The following is a 22,858-nucleotide window of genomic DNA, read 5'->3' as shown; positions in this document are numbered from 1 at the left end:
GGCAACAGGTAAATGACAGTCAGGTGGCAGTCAGGTGGCAGTCAGGCAGCAGTCAGGTGGCAGTTAGGTGGCAGTTAGGCGGAAGTCAGGCGATAGTCAGGCGACAGTCAGGTAGCAGTCAGGCAGCGGTTTAGAAGTTTACAAATTTTTAGACAGCACACCTCCCAAGAAAGCACAATCTTCTGTCATCTTCAAATTCTTTTAGCATCAACCGAAATACATCAAGACGCAGGTCTCTGAGTCACTATGGTGCTATCAATGCCATTTTGAGTTTTGTGCAGCATCAATGACGTCCCCCCATTTGGACCCACGGTGGCCGGGATTGCCAGATTAATGTCTTGTCATTGCCGGGCCCCCGGCCCATGTCAACAGCACTTGTCGAGTGCCCGCTCTGCTACTATACAATTTATTACAATCTGATGGTGGAAGTGGGATGGCAGCACAGGAACAAGGGGGTGGCTGGAGGGTGGCAGTCTGAAATCAGCCAGTCAACAGACTATTTCAGGGACCTTGGAGACCCTCCTATCAGTCAATTGCCGCCCAGCTGCCTTCTTGCCACCCGCCTGTCACTGAACTGCCACTGCACAACCTTGAAATGTGCCCAGGAGGCCACTGGCTGATATCAAAAAATCGTCTGGTCACTGTAAAAATTTTGTACTTTTATTTATTTATTTATTTTTATATTGTTCTTTGAACTTTCAATGTACAGTGCCTTGTTTGACTAAGGTCATTTGTATAAAAAATAGTGTACACAAGACTTAAAATGAACAAAAATTCAATCAATAAATAATGTTTTTCTGGCTGTACTCAGTTTGCATCCAAAAAAAGAAAAAGAAAAGAAGTTAATTATTTCACAACCCACACACTGGGGTAAAAAATAATTAGTTTAGCAACCTTTGTTTATGTTTTTTTGTCCAGCGATTGTCTCTGGACATCATGTTGCCAAGTATTGTGTTTGCTAAAATAGAACACCAACTGTTTCTTACAGGAGGAACAGTGACTCGTTAAAAATCTACAGCTGTGTAAATGCACATTTTGTTTTATAGATCAAAAGTTGTTTTTAGGAATATATAGTTAGCAGTAGGATTTGTAGAGATGTTGAAAAATGTCAATTGTTGCAGTGCAGTAAGTTGCAGCCTCTCTGTTTCATTTGACTTCTTCGTAAGTCCGTCCGCAGATAAGCCAGCTGGTTCCAGTAAGACCAAACTCTTCCCATTTGGCTGGCTTCTTCATGTAATCCCTTTTTGGGGGTGTGTGTTTGTCAAAGACACACACAGTTGGGAATGGTACAGATGGCAACAGATTTACTGCCTTCCCGTTTGGCCTTCTGCAGCTTGAATATCTCGTGGCTCTTATAAGGCTGGGCCTGATACCCAGCTCCTAAATCATGCTCTGGCAAGGACACTGTTTTCTCCCTGTTCATCCTCTACTCTGTTTCATTCCACCTTACTAAGAATATTGTTTCACACTTTATGGAATGGTTGCTATTATTGGGTTGCCAAGCTCTCTACCTCCACACATTGTCTTTATTAACTACCCCTGATGTTATGTGCAAAATGTAAAAAAAAAAGAAAAAACACTTATTTGCAGAGTACATTTCCTGCATGACATGCTGTCAAAAAGGCCACAATTATATATAAGTATGTAGGTTTATGACTTATTTGGCAGAAAATGTGTTTTGAAAACTTTATTTTAATAGCTAGAAACATGCTTTCTGCAACCAGAACCCCTTTCTGCACCTCTCAAAAATGATAAGTAAGGGTACTGTAATTGGTGTAAACCTAAATATGTGCAGAAAGTCCCGCTGAGGAACATAGATAAACATTTCCTGTCAAATCTACTTTAGGTCAGCGTGTGACAGTTTCATAGCTTGGCTCTGGACTAACTCACACTTGGCCTGCTTCAATTCAGAGACCCTTAATGACACATGAGCAGCCCTTTTCCTATCCACTCCTACAGGAACACATGGTTATTGGCCCATATTTAATTCATAGTAAGTCACATCTGGCTGCCGCGGAGAGCTCTCCGCATATGACAGCAGTCAAGTCAGGGTGAAAAGTACAAATGGACGAAGAGACAGAGATCCATTCAGCACTGGCAGTCACAAACATTTCCTCCTCCTTTAAAAAACCCGTGTTCAATCATATTTTATTCAAAAGTTGACAGCAATTACTGTCTCTTCCCACAGGCAGACTGAATGTGTAATTTCCTCCATCTTCCAGGAAGTTGACAGTTTGACAATCGCTGAACAGCTACTGCTGTTTTGGCAACTGAAGAGGCAGCGTCTACTTTATTTATTTATTTTTAATTCCACCACTCAGACTTGTCTTGAAAAACACTTCTAGGATTCTCTTCTTCCTTTCCATTCTTCATCACGCTGCACGCTTATTTAGACTGCAATCTTTTGTCTTCAGCACAAGAAACATACGTCTCCTAGACTGTGTCAATGTGATTTCTAATCTAATTTAGTTTTAGCAACATGGAAATTTCATGAGACTTCTATCTTTGCATCGGAGGGCTCTATAAGGAAGCAGTTAACCTGAGCTTTGTTGTAGAAACAAGCAGAAGATATTCCTTTGATTTTTGCACACATTAGAAGCCAATTTGAAGCTGTAAAGATTGACATGTTGCATTTTGGTTCTAATAAGACAAAAAAAATTAAGTTTTTGTTGTTCGGTAATAGTAGACGTACATTTTCTAAATGCTAAGATCTCCAGTTCCAGATAAATGTGTTTATTTCACTTTGGAAATTTCCTTTAAAGTCCCACTCCAATCATCTTTTGATTGTAAAAGTGTTACCAGTGATCTTTTAATGGTTATTACGTCAAACTTTGTTGTTTCCTAGGACATAAATCTGTAAAGAGGCAGTAGTTCAATAGATTTTCACCTCAGAGTTGTGTGAAGAACTGTAGGCCCCATTTCCCATCATCCATCTGTTTATATGCTCTACCAATATCTATTACCCCAAGATATCATTACTGGTGCAACAAAAATGGCAACCAGTATTTGATCTATTAAGCCAAACAGCTTTGAGCCAAGTACCAGCTCAGATGAGGAAAAAAAAGACTTACATGGATCTAGTCATCTACAAGTGGTTGCATAAGAATGGAGCGAAGTAGGGAGCTATGACAAGCTTCTCCCAACTGCATTTTTTCCTCTGCTCCTGACTCACAATAACTTGAATAAATAAAATACACCATAATGCAATTTTAATTTTAATTTCCTTTAAACATGTATTCCATCATGAGAAAAAACACCCAAGAACATGTTAAAAACACCAAAAAGAAAAACATTTTGTTTTGGAGTGGGCCTAAAAGGAAAATCTAGCTAGCTTTTTTTTTTTGACAATTCATTTCTCACCAATGCTTTCAAAATATGTTAAATATGGGCCACCACACAGTGAATGTGTCATTGTGGGACACAAAAAAGCATCAAACCAGTCTCACACATGAGACTACTTATAGGGGAAATTTCAAAGAAATGTTTGACTGGATCTAGAAGGGGCGGCAGCAGGACAACCACCCCCCACTGGAAGTTTGGGCTTTTGTATAAGGTCTGTGCTTTGACTGGTTTATGGCATGAAAGGGGCATACAGCAGCACCTGCTGCTTTTTGAGCATTCAAAGAATTTCTGAAGAGCTTCCAGTGAATACTGCAAAAAAATCAAGAAACTTTTAATGATTAAAAAAAGGATCTTTGTCACTTTAGTGGAGCCTCGATGAGTTCAATTTGTCCTGTATTTGGGGGCAGTAAGTTTACAAAAAGATCCTTCAGGATTGGTTGTTTTCTGAGACTTCAGTTTCCCCCATCCCCACAAATATCCTTCAAAAATGAGACCTAATATGAACATTTATAATGATTCTAAAAGTCTGTATTGACCTTGACCTTCATTTTTTTTCTAAGTTGCTGCAAACACACACTAATAGATCCATTTAGCGACTTGATAAACGTATAAATCTCATTATTTAGAAGAAAAACTCATTTTAAATGTTTGAGTTAGTCACATTCAGACATGTCAAAAGAAAGCACACTTGGTCAGGCTGCCAAATGCAGAGATGGGTGGGTGAAAAAGTGAGAACGCATGCAGGATGGGATCAAATCAGCGGGATGGGTACTTACCAACGGGGCGAGCTGGAGACACAACACAGGTGGAGTGAAACACAAAACAAACAAAATAAGAAACAAATGAATAAAACCAAAGAAGAACAGACATAATCAAATAAGACCAAAGTAAATCAAAATCAGTGTGAATGACATGTTGAGCTGGGGCCGACACACGTCTGGCACGTTAAAACGCGACACAGATGAGCCAGTAGCTTTTGTCCACCGGACAGTTTGCAGATTCATGGAAAGCATCTGTTTCTCGGAGCTTTGAATGGTCAAAGCAGTCTGGTGTAAACAACAACTTGTGGTTTCCAGATGCACTACAAATTCCCCTGTGGGTAATAAATTTGGTTCCTCTGGGGACTTCAATGCTACTGGACCATCCATGTCTGCATTAGTGAAATCTGCATTTCTATGGGGTAGTGTGTGCTGTAATAGCAAGGCAAAAGACCTGTTTACTGCAGCTGCTGACGGACAGAGCAGAGAAAGAAAAGAGGGACACTAAATTCACCCTGCTAGCTCTCGAGTCCGGCCCCCTGGGTAAGTATATCCGGCCCTCCAGATTATTTTATTCATTTTATTGTTATTATTGGCCTGATGTTATCTTGCGCTTATTTCTAACTTGTATCATTTTGACAAAATATATTTCAAGCGTAAAATATTGAAAGTTAATATTTGAAAGATTTATTCTGGAATAATATTCCTGCCTTTTTATTATTCATAATAATGTTAAAAAGTTACAGTTTAAAGTTTTAAAAAAAATTGGCAGTCTGCTAGCTTTTTGGGTTATTTTGGCATTTACTAAGATTTTTAAGGCTATTTTGGAGCTTAGCTAAAATTTAAGCTACACGCTAGCTGCTTTGGCTAATTTAGGCTTTTCTTTTTAAGTTTTTTAGGCTATTTTGAAGTTTAGCTATTTTTTTCAGCTAGCTGTTTTGGCTAACCTAATTTTTTTGTGTGTGTTTTTATGCTAATTTGGCATTTAGCTTAAATTTTTCTGGCTATCAGCATCTTCAGCTATCAGCACTAGCATTTTGAGTGGCCAAATTCAGCGTACAGCATTCACACTAGCATTATCACAGGTAATGCTATATATCTAGTTCATAATTATGTTAAAAAGTTATGAATTTAAAGTTTTAAAAATGTAGTTTTAGAGTGTTCAATACATTTTTATCCTGTTCAGCCCGCGACCTAAGGTGTGTTCTATGTTTTGGTCCCTGTGTCATTGAGTTTGACACCCCTTCTATAAAGAAAGATCCAATTTTTTCAAACAAAACCTGAAGCTTTTTTAGTATTTCCTCCATACGGCTGTTAAAATCTTGCTATTATCTAGCCTCTAGAAAGGTAAAAGGTTTAAACATCCCAGGCCTTGTCCTGCCTCCTCTTGAACCTCTGCATTGGTCTAAATCGCTCCACGGAGACTGTAAACCCTTGGGTGTAATGGGAAGACGCCGGGCTGAAATAGGGTAAATTATATTCAGAATGTTTTTATTAACCTTTGAAACCCCAGGTGTGGTGCAGACGGTGTGCACCAGTAATCTGTGAAATGGCTTTGCTGACTGGATGGTTACAGTCGTAGCGGCGGGACAACCACTGTTGCGGGACAGGAGTGATAGTGTGTCGATGCTGCTCTTGGAAATGTAAATAATTAAATAGATTCATAGACTGTCGACATTTCTGTTGGCTGTTGGAGTCGGAATACTGCTGCGAAATTCAAGTGAAGGAAACTTTTGGAGCAAACAGAATTTTTTTTACTTTGTATTGGTATACAGAAGCCAACTATTCCATGACTTCTATATCACAATGTGAGGGGAAAAAAACAGCAAACAAATAAGATTTCATACCTCTAACTGTGAGGCTGGCAGCGGCTTCCAGCTTGCCAACACGATTTTCAGCCACACAGGTGAATGTGCCTTCATCACTAATGGAAGCCTTCTTCACTCTCAGCACATAGTCGTCCTTGTCATACTTGATCTCGTATCTGGAAACAAGAACATCAGAAAAAGAGTTTCTCTCATAAGCGTCTGGGGTTTGATGTATAATTAAAAAGTGATTCACCGTTCACAGAAAAAAACCCTTCAATCCCATTCATTATTCATTCCAGAGTATGTGTACAGCGCAAACACAGATTTATGACTATGAATACTGTCTGGAGCTCCATTTTAAATTGAGACGTCATGACTAAAGTAGAATAATGTCTCAAACTGTTCCTAATTAATGGTACATGTGAATGTGCGGCCCTTTAAAAGTGGTTGGAACTACTTTTTGTTGGTGTTCCCATTTGCAATGTATGCTTGTTTGTAGTAAACACTGTGTTTGTGATGCCTGTATTTCTGACTGTATTTCTGTAATTCTGTACCTTTGGCTTTGAAGTTCAGCAGAACTTTCGCTAACTTCGCCAACAGCATTTTGACTGAAACTCACTGCTTCACTACTTCACTTGTTCTTTTCTGAGCCCGCTACGAAGCGCCACAATCTATGTGATTATATGACTGGCAGCAGCGTGGCACAAAGTTTCAGTTCGGTAATAGTTTTTATTTGGGATGGGTACCGGCAATCTATGTTGGGTCTCATAACAACAAAAACCGCGAGACTGACTGAACATCTAGCACAAACTGGTTCTCATGAGATCTTGTTGGTTTAGTCGATGTATAAAGAGGCTCAGTGTGCTGTGCTGCCATCTAACAGTCAGGGGTTTAGACGGAGAACAAAAGTAAGACACTTAAGGGTGCTCCTATTTAATTAGTTAAATATTGTCTTGTCAACAGTTTAAATTGATACAAGTATCACAAAATGATATATCGCGATATATTGCTGAATCTATTTTTCCCTACACACCTAGGTTTAGCGTAAGGGTACTGAGATGTGAACCAGACCAATTTCGGTCCATGTCCCTGAATAGCTTATGCATTTTTCCCGTCTGTGGCCAAGTAACAAGCGGTCCTCATACTGGTACCAGTTTGGGACCCGATTGGGGACCCCTAATTTAATGGGAACAGCCAGCATGTCAAAAACGACGAGTTGGGGTCCCGAACCATACGTCAATATATGTTTGGAGTTGGGAGTGAGAATGCATTGGTGGAAGAGAGGCCTATTCGGCCGGAGAACTCTTCACTGTCTGCAGTCTGTCAGACACAGTCAATGAAAACAGGGGTGAGATGAAGAGATAAAGGGCTGCTGTACTCAGGCCTGAAACAAGACTCCCATTTTGAACGACTGCATCTTATCATAAATTGTTTAATAGCAGAGAAAAAAAAGAATCCCAATGAAGAGATTTAATCTGTGCAGTTTTTTTTTTATTTGTAGACACTGAAATATTATTATTTGGAGCCAAAAAAATTAAATCCTCATAGAGGCTTTGAGAACAAAAAAGGAAAACTTGACACGATAACTCTTGCTACAGCATATTTTCATGCACCATAAAAAAATGTCTGCTTGAAGTCTTCCAAAAATAAAACGTTGCTATAGAACTAACCAAAAAGGAAAAAAAAGCTTTTAAATAGAAAAAACAACCCTGAGCAACAGTACGATGCCTTTGTGTGTTTTAATAGGATTTGGATTACAATGGATCTGAATAAAGCACACGCTAATCTCTGCCTTGGTTTCCTAAATATTTACTTTTTTCTCTCATTAAACCTTTGAAATAATCTTTTTTTAATGTGTCACTTGTGGATAATTAAAAGAATAAATAAAATGGTTTATAATGGATGGAGCCCAGAACAATTGGATATCATAAGACACAATGATTTAGAGCAATACTTTCTAAAGTGACTGTGGGGAAACAGTCAGCTATGGTCCATTTCCTTCAGAGTGAGAAAAACCCCTCTGCTGAACTATCAGCTGCACAAATGGCTGTTTGCCACTGGCAGCTCCAAAACAAATTTATCCTGTCTATCCATGTCTTTTTTTTCTCTTTTCTTTTTAGCTGTTATGACATTTTCAGGAAAAAAAAAGCCTTCAAAGGTAATTTTACTGCGGCACATTCCTCAGCTATGACTGTCAGTTCCAGCCCTCCACACAGGCACTTAAAAAAACATAATGATTATAAGAGTGACTCATGACTGAATGCTTTTTCTACCGAAAGGGGATGTACAGTTCAGGTAATGGTGAGGGGAGCAGATGAAAGCCTTTGTTGTTAAATCCAGGGGAGTTGCAACTAAAGGAATGGAACAACCACATTATCAAACATCGTAATAAAGTATTTATCCAAAGTCACCTGATGTCATGTGAGGGAAATTATGATCCAGTTCATAATGTGGCTATTGTTGATTTTAAATGATACAATTATCATGGTGTTATTGGTATTATAATTTAGAAATGTCTCTAAAGTGATAAAAAGCACTGCCTATTCTATTCATTTCTCAGGAATAAAGACAATATATCACTAAAAGTTTATGTAAACCTTCATCTGAATTGTAGCAAAACATGTGTAATCCAGTATAATGTAGTCTGATCATATTCAATGAAAAGTCAATGTATATAAACGTTTCCAGCTTTAGTGTTCAAAACTCTTGTGTTCACGTATTGGTATGAAAATGTCTACGATCGACGTACAAAACATGTTGAACTAGGCTGAACTTTGACCAATCAGGGACTTGGTAGTGGCAAGTGTACGGCGTCTCTTTTAATTCATAGAGGTGTCAAAGGTTTGAAAATTGATCATGGTGGAGAAATGAATGATTAAGGATTGTGTTCAGTTAGTGCCGGAATTATATGAAACAAAGTCTTTCATAGATCAAAATAGAGCCTAGAGCAGGGGTCTCAAAATGGCGAAATTTGTGGCCAAAGTAGATATTTCGTGGCCCCACCCTAATATGAAAGTTCATTGTCTACAAAACAATATCCTATGCATGTCCAAACTTCTTTGCTTTGTGATGTTTTAGCTTGCTTTATGCTAAAAACTTTGCATTTGCTACCGTCGTTGGATCTGGTTGTCAGAAAAGTCTTTAGCAACAAGATATTGCTTAGTAGTACATACATGAACAAATGTTCAATAAACTTGTTGAGTAAACATAGACAGTAAACCAAATATATAGACAGTGGACGCAAAACTGGAACCCCATACGGCTGGCCTCGGCCAGACTCTGCCTTCAGCGGCCTCAAGAAAATTGAGTTTGAGGACACTGGCCTAGAGCAAAATCTGCACTATTTCGACAATTTGCACCAAGTCTCTTAACTGTAGGACATATGCTATAATCAGGTAACGACAGTCAGTGTGAACACCATGAGGTACTGTAACTGTGCGTTCTTGAATACACGCCCAGCGTGGACAGAGTATCACATCTGTGGCAGTATTTCTTTAAAGACACACAAACTGTATTCAGGTTTTCAGGTTTCTCTTCTCACTACCCTCCAATTGTCTGATCATTTGGAGCTTTAGTGGTGTCCAAAATTATTTTTTTAAGAGGAATCCGTAGGGACTTATGGCTGTGTATCCCTGCACTAGGAGGTTGATCTGTGTTCCGCGGAGGACAAACGCTTTTCTTCATGTGGGTGTGCTCTGAAGCAAAGAAGTGACTTCTTAAAGTTATAAAACGATGTTATGTATTTTCTGAGAGCTTGGCAGATGCGCGTTAACGTAGCTTACCCGCGACAATTAATGATGTCATCGAGGGTTAGTAACGCCTAAATTTGAAGACACTAGTTTCCCATATCTCTCCTTTTGGAGGGCTAAATGTAGGGGTAGAATTTGGAATCGGCCTGAGTCTTCTTACTTGCAGTGCCTGCAAGAAGTGCACACGCTGATTTTTGTGACTGACTCTGCTATATATGTATTTATGGGGCCTTCTCTTTCAGGAAAAAAATATATCTAGTTGATTTTTTTGGTCCAAATCTGCAGTATCAGAAGTTTAGTGCATGCATTTTAGCGCTGATTGCAGCATTCTTTGGGGGCAAGAGAAGAAAATCTAGTAGTAAATGGTGACGAAGACTGCCAACCAACAAAATCTGGCCTGTCAAGAGCAAAATTTAGCACATGCACAGACTAAAGTTAGTTTTGATCACAATTTAAAGACACAATTTTTGGGTAATAACACATGTATATATTATTTATATACTTTATAAATATATATATATATATATATATATATATATATATATATATATATATATATATAACATATATTTCACAACACGTGATGATGGGTCCTTTCGCCAAGAAATGTCTCTTTTTAATCTCTACTATGGCTTTTAGCTACACTCGCGCTCTTTTATGCTGGTGAACATGTTCAGGTTCGTGCACCTCAAGTTTTGGATAACGCTCTGGTCAAAACTGTCTTATACTGTCTAGTTAGAAACCTTAGCTTGCTGTGATTTGTTTCCTGTCTGCTATAGATTGATGCATTTTGTCCAGCTCCTTTGGTCTTCAAGTAACATTTACAGTGTGGAAAAAAACAGGTAAGCCTACACCAGACACGTATCATATTGTTCGCTGTCTTGGCTCTATCAGTTTCTCAAAACAGAACCACAGGCTGGTCCACGACTTTCTGAAAGGATATGAGTGCAATCAATCTGTAATCAACTTCCCATATGGCATCGGGCTGGATGACAAGATGAGTGGAAATACTTAGGGATAAGAGGCAGTTTTGGCCCCAAAGGCCGATATGCACACAACCAGGGAACAGTAGCTCTTTATTGCAACTGAACTCATGGAGAGAGAGCACTGTTCTCTATTAGAGGAGGAATGTAACTGCACAAGTAGAAGGCTGTGGAAAATACAGGAGAGCCAAGTTCACCCTGCCGGTCTATCTCATCATCTCAAGCAGAGAAGATACACGAAACAAAGTAGACTCTGCGGGAGCTAATATGCACAAATTCTGTATGCAGAGCCTGTTTCACTCATGTGGACAGATGAGGAGTGATGGGAATGTAAGGAAATGCCAAAACAAAGCAGCATTTTCCTGGTTGTCAGCTTGATTAGTTTCCAGAATGAGATGGCAACAGTGAAAGGAAATTTCCTTGGCACGCTGTAATGCGACATCTTTAAAGAACCGGAAATGATTTGAGAGGATTTGTCTCCAAAGGGTCTGTCAGGAACTCAATCACCTGTGTTTGACCTTGATGCTGGTGCCAATTCACCCAGGTTAGGAGACAGCGATCTATTTCATGTATAAATAAATGTCCACATAAGGATTTTCAAACAAGATCTTATCTACTTTGTCTCTGTAAATACACATGAATAGATCTGCTTGGTGGCATAACAGATAGCTGCCAACTCTGTAACAGTCAGATAAAGATACATTAGGAGACTGATTCAGTTTGTCCAACAGCCAGCCAATCAGTGGCTTTTCTGCAAGTTTCAAGCCCTATATCTGCACCCCCTTACTCCCCTCTCAGTGGAGATGAAGTCTTCATGTCCAAGCCACATCACCTGTAACAGGGAATCGATTACTTAACGCTGCTTTCCATTGTACAACAATCAAGGCCTTTATCTAGTTTCTGGCACTTACGTCTGCCAACAATCATCTCTTCACCCTACATTAAGCACAAAACACAGTGGCAGCATTTAAACCTTAATGATTAGGCTGGCACTTCGTATTTTTTTATTTTTATTGTTGGACAGACTATTAACCATTTATGACAACTCAAAAGAACAGGATCTAAAGTGTAAAAGTAAATCTTGATCTCTGATCTAATCTAAACTACGTTAAAACTGTGGAGGGTGTTCTTGAACGTGCTTTCTTTAGCCCATTGTGTCCATATTAGACAAGCAGGGGAGGGGCATCTTTTTCTTTTTCTAATTTCTCCTCCATGATCAATTTTCAAACGGTTGGCACCTCCATGAATTAACGCCATCATTCTGTCACTACCAAGTCTGAATCCCTTTATCGTCAAACTTGTTTTAACTTTTAATGAGCGTTCAATGGCCGCACGTTTTGTACATAAAGCCCAAAAAACAAGCTTGCGTAGCAATATAGTGAACGTAGAAGCTTAAAACGCGTTTTACATAGACCAGGGATAAGCAACTTTCAACATTTAAAAAGCCCTTCGGATAGATTTTTCAACAACCAGACAAGTCTTCACTCACCACTTAGAAAAATAAGATACTGATTTATATTTAGGCTTTTGCTACTGACACAAAACATTTAAATTTATTATTGTTTTTTGGCATAAATGTAACATAAACATGAAGAGAAAATAGCTTTAAAAAAATATGAAATAGTTTATAACTTTTGAAGCGCTTTACATGACTTCCTTTCAAAATAAAAGACATCCTATACCATAGGATCAAGTCAATGCAGCAAATGCAGGAAGAAGTGTAAAGTCATCAATGATTTATTTTACTGTTTTTGGTGCATTTCAGCCACAAATTCATAAATACAATCAACAAAAACTAAATCAGAGCTAAGTAAGTAACCCCAATATAAAAACCATGAGACACACTTTAAATCCTTGAGTTTGTTCAAAAATAGAAAATCTGCTTTATAACCCAGTGGATAATAACTTAACATAGCTTTAATTCTGGTTGTGCTTATCTTACTGACAATAAATTGATTATTTGTGATAAATGAAGCTCAAAATTAAGTCTAAAGTGTCAGTATGACGTTGATAAACTACAAAAGATTGATGGATTGATGGAGAATTACGTTGTAAGGATCCTCGTTGAATGATTCATATCGTCCTTCAACTGCTTGTGAATGAGTTAAATCAAGTTTAATTTGATTTATTTTTTGAACATTACTACTTACTTACTTTTTACTTTAAAGAAACTTTATACATTTTTTTTTACATTTTATTTTAACCAAAAAGCCAGAATGGAGGGGTAAAAAAACCCCTTTTCATTGGAAGAGGTCGTTTGAACATACGCTAAAGAGGGTGGTGGGAACATAGTTTTATCTAAATAAAAGTAATAAGTAAAGTCCTTTAAGGCATGATTATTAATGACATAGAAAAAATAAAATAATATAGGCATCCAACCCGGTCGCAGTAAAATGCGTACATATGCCACGACTTTGCACTCTGAAATACCGTGTATAATATACGCCAAACACGCTTTTTGCGTGCATATGATACGCAATGGTAGAGGATAGGTTGCGCCGGCGTACAATATACACGTTTTTTAGGTTTCGTTTTGATCACGTGGTCAGAAATCCTCCAGCTCTTTTCTAAATGACGTCGTTCCTGGTTAAGGTTAGGATTACGGTTATGGTTAGGGTTAGAAAAGCAAATTGTTCGTTTGTGGGGCTGTCTGTGATGCTCACGGCTCCACCAGGGGACGTGTCAAACGTGGAAAACAGACTTTAACACGTTTAGGACCGCGCGTATTATATGCACGCAAAAACCGGTTTTGGGGTATATTATACACGGTATTTCCCAAATCGTGGCATATGTACGCATTTTACTGAGACTGGGCTCAGGCATCATTTGTTACATCCAATTAGTGGCATTTTAATTTATTATTTGTTGGTCAAACTTGTAGCAATAAGGTTGTTTTGTTTTTTTTAAATGTGCACCTCCTTATCCAGCAACAACCTCAACCACGAATCCCCTCAGATTCATAAATATCAAATGTATCCAGCAATATATCAAGGGAACCTTTGAAGACAGGATCCGTAGCTTGTCATCTTTTCATTCTGCTGACTTGCAGATTGGAGAAATCAGCAGAAGGGGACGGTCAGCATAACACAAGCTCTCCTGTCACTCTGGCTTGAACAGCTCTCTCAAACACACCTCAAGTTTACAGAAACACACACTCACACACACTCACGCACACATCCCACAGGGATTGAGTCAGAAAGAAAGGTTTTTGTGCTGAATGTTGAATGCAAAGGCCACAGTGTGCAGGTCAACAAGGACAGGAACCTGAATACAGAGACCAAAGAGGCTCAGATAAGGCCCAGGTGAGGGCAAGAGGGTCCGGGGCAAACGAGGGGGTGGCACAAAGCCAAAGGAAGAGAGCAAATACTGCCCCACAGATGGATAATGTCCAGAATTTCTAGCCTGTTAAATCATTTCCTTCACTGTGTGGAATACGCAGCCAGAATATATTTTAGCCAGCGTTACTATTTCCTTCTGTTTTCTACTTTATCCTTATTACAGGTGAACATTGACGGCACACTTGAGTCGCCTGAAATTATGAGAATATTTTAAACTCATTATGCAAAAAGAGGACCGTTTAGCAACTGAATCTTGTGTTATAAGTGATAAACCTTCATTCCAGCTTCATTTTTAAAACGAGTGGTTGAGTGATTTTCATTTTACATGCAATGGTCAGTGATTTTAATTACATGCAGCAACACAGAGGTGGTTTTACTCTCCCACTACTGTTGTGTTAATTAAAGTCACATTTACTGCTGTTGAATATGAAGAACTTAGCTTTATTTATGTTTGTTTAGTCTAGATTTATGTGGTTGTTAAAAAAGGAAAGTGTGGTAAAAGGAGAATGATATTTTATGACCCCCATCAGGTAAACATGTAACGAGAAGTAACTTTCGTGTCACCATATTGTGAACAAAAGTTACAGTTTTGAGGTCAACATTTCCTAAACTGCAAACAAAATGTAAATGTTTAAGAATCAAACTGCACTAATTGTCACACTAAACTGAAACTTATGAACATAAAATCAAAGATAGGGAGAGAGCCAGATGAACATTTGTGCTCAAAATATTTTTGAAACAAAAAAAAAAGGTTTTGAAAGCAGATAATGAAGTTTTATTCTAACAACTTCATAATTTGTTTGCAATTTAGGAAATTTTGCCTTGTCACTTTCTTTAAAAAAAAACACACATTTAGGGCAAACATACAGAAGGGGGGCAGCCTTGTAAGTAAAATATAAGAAACAAAACAAAACAAAAAAAAACAGAAAAAACAGTAATTGAACAACCGGGGGACATTTATTAAATTTCTAACATTTGTCTTCCCATGAAATTTAATTTCACAAAAGTAATTTAGTTCAAAGTTTCATTCAGAACATCTGTGATCTATTATAAAAGTGTTCCCAGCTTTCTTTTAATTATTATTTTGCTGTTTTTTAGCTTTTTGTTTTTATAGAAAAAATGTTGTTTTCTAAGATGTAGTTTCTGCAGAGTGGCAGTAGTTTAGTAGAAATTTACCACTGAGTTGTGAGCAGAACTGTTTGGGTGGAGTGAGCCCGCCCGCAATTCCCGTCATCCATCTGTGTACACACTCTCCCACTAGCTTACAGCATCTCACAATTCTAACCCAACTTTTTCAATGCAACAAAAATGGTGAGCAATATTGCAGCTGTAGATTTGAGCCAGATGTCAGCTCAAACGAGGAAAACAAAGACGTACATGGATCTAGTCGTCTACAAGTGGATGCATCGGAATGGAGCGGAGCACGGAGCTTGTAGGTTCTATATCACAACTACAAGCTTTTACAGGTTTTTTTTATTTTACCTGATTCTGATTTACAATGATTTGAATAAAGAAATACCCAGAATGCAACTTTAAGCCTATTTTTTAATGTGTCCTCCATTATGAGAAAAATGCCACAGAACATATTAAAAACACTACAAAACACAACTTTCATCTTTACATATCGTGTGAACCACTAATGTTTACTGAAAATAGTTAAGAATTCTTTCAGAGAATGATCAATAAGCACTCTATTGTTACTTTATAACTTGATTTCAATATGTAATGATTAATTTTCTGCATTGATATGAAGTTGTATTTGGATGATAATCAAGGAGTCTTACATATCAGTTACATGGTGTATGATGATGTAACTGTTTACTGAAATTAATCAATAATGAACTTTGCTATTGGGAATTAAAAAAAAAAAAAAAGGAAGAAAAGTTGCATTTGATCTGATCAGAACCGGATTACACAACTATGCAAAACTGTAAAATGAGGGTAGGGGTGGGATTATTTTAGTTTGCTTTTTCTCACTCATTTTCAAGCAATCAATCAAACTTTACCCGACTTCAGTTAATAATTACAAAATTTTTTTTGTTTTTTTTGTTTTCTATTTTCTAATCAATGCATTTCATTATTTATGTAATGAGTTTGAAATAATTGTTTTGTCCTGTATTTTTTCTAATCTATGCTTGAAATAAACCAATCAATCAATCAATTTGAGAGTTAGCAGCTTCAGTTGTCGGACACGCCTTTTCTAATCATGTGAATTAAATACTTTCATTTGTTCTGACTTTTTGTAGTAACAAAGTGTGATTGCAAACTTCTTAAATACAATTGTTTGCTGATTCAGATTTGTCTATATTTTGACATACTCTGTGCAAATGAAAGCCCAAACAAACAAGCAGAACTATTGTCTGCGTCCGCTAATTGAAAGCGTTCCTGTTCGGTCTCTATCTCTTCCTCTATCCCGTAGAGACCGCAGCCGCTGCCATCATGCTGCTTCCTGTCTCCAGCGTATGTGCCAGTGTTGGTGTGTGTTTGCCTGTGAGGCAGCTGGAGACTCTAAGCATATTAACAACCTGTTTACTCAGCTGAGGCTTCGTTCCCATTTTTCTCCAGTAAAAAGTGTCCCATATAAAAGCCCACACAGGAACTGGAGTGTGTAAAGGAAGCCAGCAAGTTAAAACAATGTTAAAATAATAGTCGCCATCCTAAGACTCTTCTTTTATTCACAGCTTATCATTGTAATTAGGACAGTGTAACCTTTTCAGAAAACAGTACCGCATCCAGCTTTTATTCTGACGTGGTTTCAGAATCAATGGGGGGTAATTTTTTTATTTTTTTTTCTGTTGTTTTACAGTATAGACACACTTAAGTGAAAATTGTGTTTTTGGTGTTTTTACCATGTTCTTGTAGCCTTTTTTTTAATGATTGAAGAAATATAACTATAATTTAAGATTTGTGTTCGGGTCAATATTGACCTGTTTTCAAGGAGGAAAACGGGTCAATTTAATATAAGGGTTAAAAGTGCGTTTCTGAGTATATATATATATATTTTTATTGAAATCGTGACACCTCAGGAGCAACTGAAACCTACAATTTGAAAAAGATTGAGTTGTGACGCAGCAACTGCTATGGGCGAGTCTCTCTTCTCCGCTCCAATTCCCATCCATCCAATTGTAGACAAATAGACCCATTAACGTCTTCATTTTCCTCGTCTGAGCTGCTCAGAATTATATAGCTGAATAGCTCTGATATTGTTCGCCATCTTTTTGAGAGAGCGCCGATTCCACACAAAATGACGGTTGAAGATCATCAGCCGGAAGGAAGTCCAGAACTGAAGCATTCCCCCACCCCGCGCCAAAATACTTTTGTTTTTGGTCGACCACTATAACCATCAACCATAACAGTTACGTTATTTTGTGTTTTAAAGCTTTATACTTTAACACTTGAGGTGTCTCTGTCAAAACCTACAACGCTCTTTGACATCCCGTAACTCCTCACACGATCAACGTGAATTAGAACATATCTCTTCATGGTGGGTCTCTGGATGAAGAAAAATAAAATAGTAATTTTCAAAAATTTGGAAATAAGCAATTATTTTAGCAACACGCTAACATTTTTGGCTAATTTGTTATTTACTGTGTTTTTAGGATAATTTAGAGCTTAGCTTCTATTTAAGCAGCAGGCTAACAATTTTGACTAATTTAGTTTACTGAGGAATTTGATGCTAATTTGGGGTATAGCTAATAATTTAGCAAAATGCTGATGTTTTCAGCTAATTTGTTACCTACTGAAGTTTTTCTGGGGTAATTTAGAATTTAGCTTTTATTTTATAAACGTTTTTTGACGGCTTTAGTTTACTGAGGAATTTTGGCTATTTGGGAGTTCAGCTGGTAACTGAGCAAGGAGCTAGCTTTTTTGACCTAATTGTGCCTCTAATTACATTTTTTAATGCTGATTTGGAGTTTAGCTAGTATTTTAGCGATATGCTAACATTTTTCGCTTATTGTTAACTACTGGAGTTTTTATGCTAATTTGGAGTTTAGCTTTCATTTTAGCAACATGCTAACATGTTTGGCTGATTTAATTTACTGAGGATTTTGTGCTAATTTAAGGTTTAGCTAGTAATTAAGCAACGAGCTAGCGATTTTTTTACTAATTTGGCCTCAACTAAGGTAAAAACATTTTTAAAAAATTCAATTTTGAGAATTGTTCATTTCTTTTTAGATTTTTGCTTTTGCTCATTCCAAAAAATAAGACACAATTCATATTTATAAAAAATAAATAGATAAATACGGTTATGAATCCAAATCCAAATTTCTTAAAGGATAAAATAAGACTATGTAGCTCCTTCTAGGTTTTAGTAGTATTTTTTTCAATAGTATTTTTTCCTATGCTAATGTCAGCTTGGGATTGTGAGGAGCTGCAAGTTAACAAAGGAATTCAGGGAATTTAGTGTAGGTTTATTTCCCGCCCACAACCCAGAGGCGAATTTCTGAGCTCCTGCAGAAAATTTTTTAAAGACAGACTTTTTGATTTTGGCTAAATACTCCATATTGACAGTTAAAAGACCTCTGGGAAGGATTTTAAAATAGAAAAAATACAGTTTTCACCCCTTTTTCATGTTCACTAGATAATTCTGATGAGCATCTCACAATATGAGGATTATGTTTTTGAGCCAGAACAAATGTATGAGTTAAAATAGAGTTTAAATGTTTATATTTGGTTCTACTTCAAAGCCAAACGAGAACAATTATTTCCAACAACGTGAAGAAGAGTTCTTACATTTCTCATTAGACTCCATGCAATATTTATCATTTATTTTCCATTCCCAGCATCTTTCAGTGGGTATGGAACTGAATAAGGCCAGACTTCAAAGTGGTGTTACAGTTAGCAAGGACACGGTGCATGACACTCATCCGGCTCTGTAATAAATCTGTTAATTAGTGTTCAAAATGAACTCTTTTTTTTAATTTTTTTTTTTTTATAGCCAACTCAATATCAAAGACTTCAAATACTTGTATGTGTTTGCCTTGGCGGAGGGCTCGTATCCCCCTGCCCAGTAAACTGAATCCTTATCAGACACAAACAACCCGCCTACGCTGGGCTCTGCAGCTAGCCTTGGGAGATGTCAGGTCCACTGAGTGTATGTTTTATGAGGTGATCCAAGCAGCGTGCGACCAGCCTGCTGGCTGGAGACAGAACACTCGCCTCTTTGAAGTCAATGACACCACTGCTGACCGCGAGTCAAGTGACTCACAGTGAAGCACAAACAGGGCGCAGTAACAGCAGCAGTATCGCTATGTTATCAGCAGCCGGCGAGGCGTGCTGGATCTGGCAACGGTGCATATCTTCCTCCTCAAATTACAGACTCGCGCCGCTTCTTCTCTCTCTTACGTCAGTTTCTGTTTCTGCACTCGTGAGCGAATGCGCTTGTCACGTCCGTGAGAACACGCAGACTGAATGAGGTTAAACGTTCGGGGAGGTGGTGACGACCTCGCAGGTTTGGGAGGTGTCGGAGGCAGCTGCACCTGTGGACAAACACTTAAGGATCATGTCGACGGAATTCTCTGTCTCATCGGATTTTGAGTCATTCTTTCTTTGTTTTCATCCCTCTGATTATCAGCCTGGCACGTTTTCATCCGCGTTGCTTGTGTGGATGTTAGTCATCTTTGGATCTCTGACTCTGAGTTTGTTTTTCTGCTTTTACTGACAAATCCTCTATCAGACTACTTCTATGTTTTCTGTCACCCACTATCCACATCTTGTGTGATCTGGAAATAAGAGCTTCTATTTCCAACAAATACTGACAAAAACTCGACATATTGCCTTTCTAACCCTTGACACACAGTGTTTAACCCTTTAACATTTCCGTAATGACACACATTCATCGAACTACATAATTAACGCAATTCCAGTGGATTCTGAAGCTGAGAAAAGGGAATTTCAGGGCAAATAATTGAGATTTCAACATGTTCAATGGCAGTTTTGCAAGTAGAGCCCAAATAGTGTCTTAAAAATGTGTGTAGTGATGGACAAACATGAGTTTCCATAGACGTTTCATTGGAAATAGTCGCTTAAACGCAAGTTTCCGATGGCGGTGTGATCATAGCTTTCAATTAACTCTTTAACACTGAAGCTCCAGTGTTTATGTTCTTTGATTTGCCAAAACTTTTCAAAGATCAACGTGATTCCAGAAGATTTTAAAGGAGAAAAGCGGCGTGAGCCGCTTTTCTCCTTTAAAATCTTCTGGAATCACGTTTATCGTGTTAATGGTTGAAAAGTAACAGTATGTTAAATATTTTGTGTTTGAGCGCCACTGGTTAATACAGACAGGTAAAAGCTGAGTTGGTCTGTTTCAAGGTTTGTGTATTTCTGAGAACGTTCATGTGAAAGCACAAACCTCCCTCGAGGAACGTCGACGTCATCCTTCCTCCAGCGGACATTGGGTTGGGGGTCTCCTTGTACCTGGCAGCGGAACTCTACCAGTTCCTCCTCCAGGACCACCTGGTTGATCGGCCGACGAATGAAGGTGGGTCTCTCTGCAGGATGGAGAAGCATGCAGTCATTCTTGATCATCACGAAAATAAATAAATAATCCAAATAAATTTGTTTGTTGAAATTAGCTTTATATGCACAAAATCATAGTTTTTCCTACAACAATTGATCATTTTAGGTTTGAAGTGACTGCATTAGTTACACATATGTTTCAATATTTAGAAAAGCGATGCATACCAAACACAGTTAGCTGGGCTGTCTCACTTTCCCGTTCTCCGACCATGTTGGTTCCCACACAGATGTACATGCCGGCATCACTCTTTCTGGTGTTGGAGATCATGAGCTTCCCTCCACGAATCTTAAAGAAAAAACACCATTAAGGGTTATAAATGTACATAAATTAGAAAAAAATAATAGAATTTTCAAACAGGTATGGACCATATAATATATCGACATATAGTGTATTTCCTTTGCTTGCAGTTTGGAGGTGATCTGTTTGTAACCCTTACCAGAAGTCAGTATAAAAACAGCCAAATAAGATCAGTAAAAGATTTTTTTTACAATACTTGGATCGCAAATATGCTTATTTAATGCTGGCTTCTTTTAGTTTAGAAGTTTAGAATCTGAACTTATATGGGAAACACTTTACCAGTACTTGTTATTTGATAAAGCTGTACCCCTGCTTCTCCACCAAGGATGAAATAATGATGAGAACAAACTAAAAGTTCAAACTTTATCGTGAAAAAAAAAAAAATCTACAAAAATGGTATTAGAGTAAATTACCTTGTCAAGATAAGACTCATTACACAAAGTAATGGTGAGTTCTTTCAAGGCTATATTTCTACTTATAAGATTTTTTTTGCAAAGTTAAGAAGTTACTTGAGTCAAACTACAGCAGGGTTGTATGCCATCTAATTTTTCTAAGGTTTTGGCCAAATAAAGTCAGAAATATCTGCTCTCTTAACCGCAAAAAAAGTGGTTATAAATATACAGGGTGTAACAATGAATCTACTTAATTGATAAATTGATTTATATTCCCACAAATCCAACCAGTTTGATCTGTCTGAGGCAAATTGTTAATCAAATTAACCAATAGAAGTATAAAATCTTCTCAAAATTAAACAAATCAATGGTTAAATAGTTCATATTGGAAAATACCATTTGGATTAAAGTATGTAAGAACACCAAATACACCACAGATCAAAACCATCATTTTAGTCCAATGTATGAAAAAACTTTGTCTTTTCAAAGACATGTGACCACGCAGTGTGACAGAATGTTTGAATAATTATTTTGATGTGGAAAAACAACAGTGGGATGAACTTTATGAAGCTAGAATGTGAATAGATTTGACAGAAATTCTTGTTTGTACACATATTTATTTTTTTATACAAATATATAAGCATAAAATACGCTCTTGTGGCACTCACAGTGATTCTGTCATCCTTGTCGTCGATTCGTACTTTGTCCTTCTTCCAGTAGATGGTGGGTTCAGGATGGCCTCTTGGAGGAACACATTCCAGGATGGCGGGCTCTCCTGCGGCCACCACCACGTCAATGGGGTTTTGTCGGAAATCGTCTCGCAGCACTGAGAAGAAAAAAAGAAGATTTGTTTTCACGTAAAACATAGAAAAAACCTTGTTTTAAGGTTTCAATGCTTGTTTTTATGAGTATAAAATTGTGTGAAGTGAGCATTGACCGCCTTATGTGGGCTATTTGAATGGGATGTGCAGCTTCATCACAAGTAAAGTGAAAGCTAATTGGAGCTAATGGAGGTCCCTGTGGAGGCAGCAGAACAAACAGAGTCAGAATGCCCTGAAGCCTGGTGTCACTCACTTGTGAGAGCTCACAGGGTTACAACACTGGGTGGCATGTACGCACACACACTGACGCACAACCAGATGCAGGCTAACAAACAAAAACCAGCGGGTGGTCTGATGAACAACTGCGCCTCCTTGTATCTAATCACCCTCAGGTAGGCCTTTCATCACAGAGATAACCTCTCACCCTGTGCAGTGTTCGGAGAAACACACAACACCCGCTCATTATCGAACAAGGAGAGCTCCTGTCACACGGACACACACCGCTGAGCGCACACGCAAATGCAAATGCAAAAGGCACATCAAGCCGGCAAACTGCCAGTAAGAAATTTAATCCTGAGTCAATTCCAGGGCGGGAAACGACTTTCATACCAATGAGGACACTTAGAAAGTGCCACATGTAGCCAACAAAGGGCTTAACGCTTCAGTTTGGAGCTCGCTCCGACTCTCCTGCTGCGTGCTCAAACTGATTTTTCTCCATTAAATCTATAATAAATCGAGCACTTTTAAGAAAATCACGTGTCCATCAGTACCACAGCAGAGGACATGTGGATCCTGTGATGGATAAAAAAAAGGACTGGGCTTGTTGGGAGATGTTTTAAGGTGCTTAAGG

At 38.1% G+C, this 22,858-nt stretch overlaps 1 protein-coding gene across 11 annotated transcripts in view; it reads right to left on the bottom strand.

Moving 5' to 3' along the window:
• The window catches only part of robo2 (roundabout, axon guidance receptor, homolog 2 (Drosophila)), a 351,986-nt gene that overhangs the window by 62,150 nt on the left and 266,978 nt on the right, over positions 1-22,858 (bottom strand). For 8 of the 11 annotated variants that reach the window (XM_036214858.1, XM_036214861.1, XM_036214859.1 and 5 more), the window contains exons 3-7: positions 21,856-22,013; positions 20,663-20,783; positions 20,331-20,469; positions 5,948-6,084; positions 4,119-4,130 (exon numbers count right to left, since the gene is read on the bottom strand). In XM_036214858.1, the coding sequence (XP_036070751.1) occupies positions 4,119-4,130; positions 5,948-6,084; positions 20,331-20,469; positions 20,663-20,783; positions 21,856-22,013 (567 nt within the window). The remainder of the gene's footprint in view (positions 1-4,118; positions 4,131-5,947; positions 6,085-20,330; positions 20,470-20,662; positions 20,784-21,855; positions 22,014-22,858) is intronic. The other 3 variants (XM_036214857.1, XM_036214868.1, XM_036214867.1) reach the window with 1 other exon arrangement.

Source organism: Oryzias melastigma, linkage group LG13 (genome assembly GCF_002922805.2).
Source record: "Oryzias melastigma strain HK-1 linkage group LG13, ASM292280v2, whole genome shotgun sequence".
Classification (NCBI taxonomy): Eukaryota; Metazoa; Chordata; class Actinopteri; order Beloniformes; family Adrianichthyidae; genus Oryzias; species Oryzias melastigma.
The sequence above is the reverse complement of the archived record's forward strand: the minus strand, read 5'-3'. Positions and strand labels throughout refer to the sequence as shown.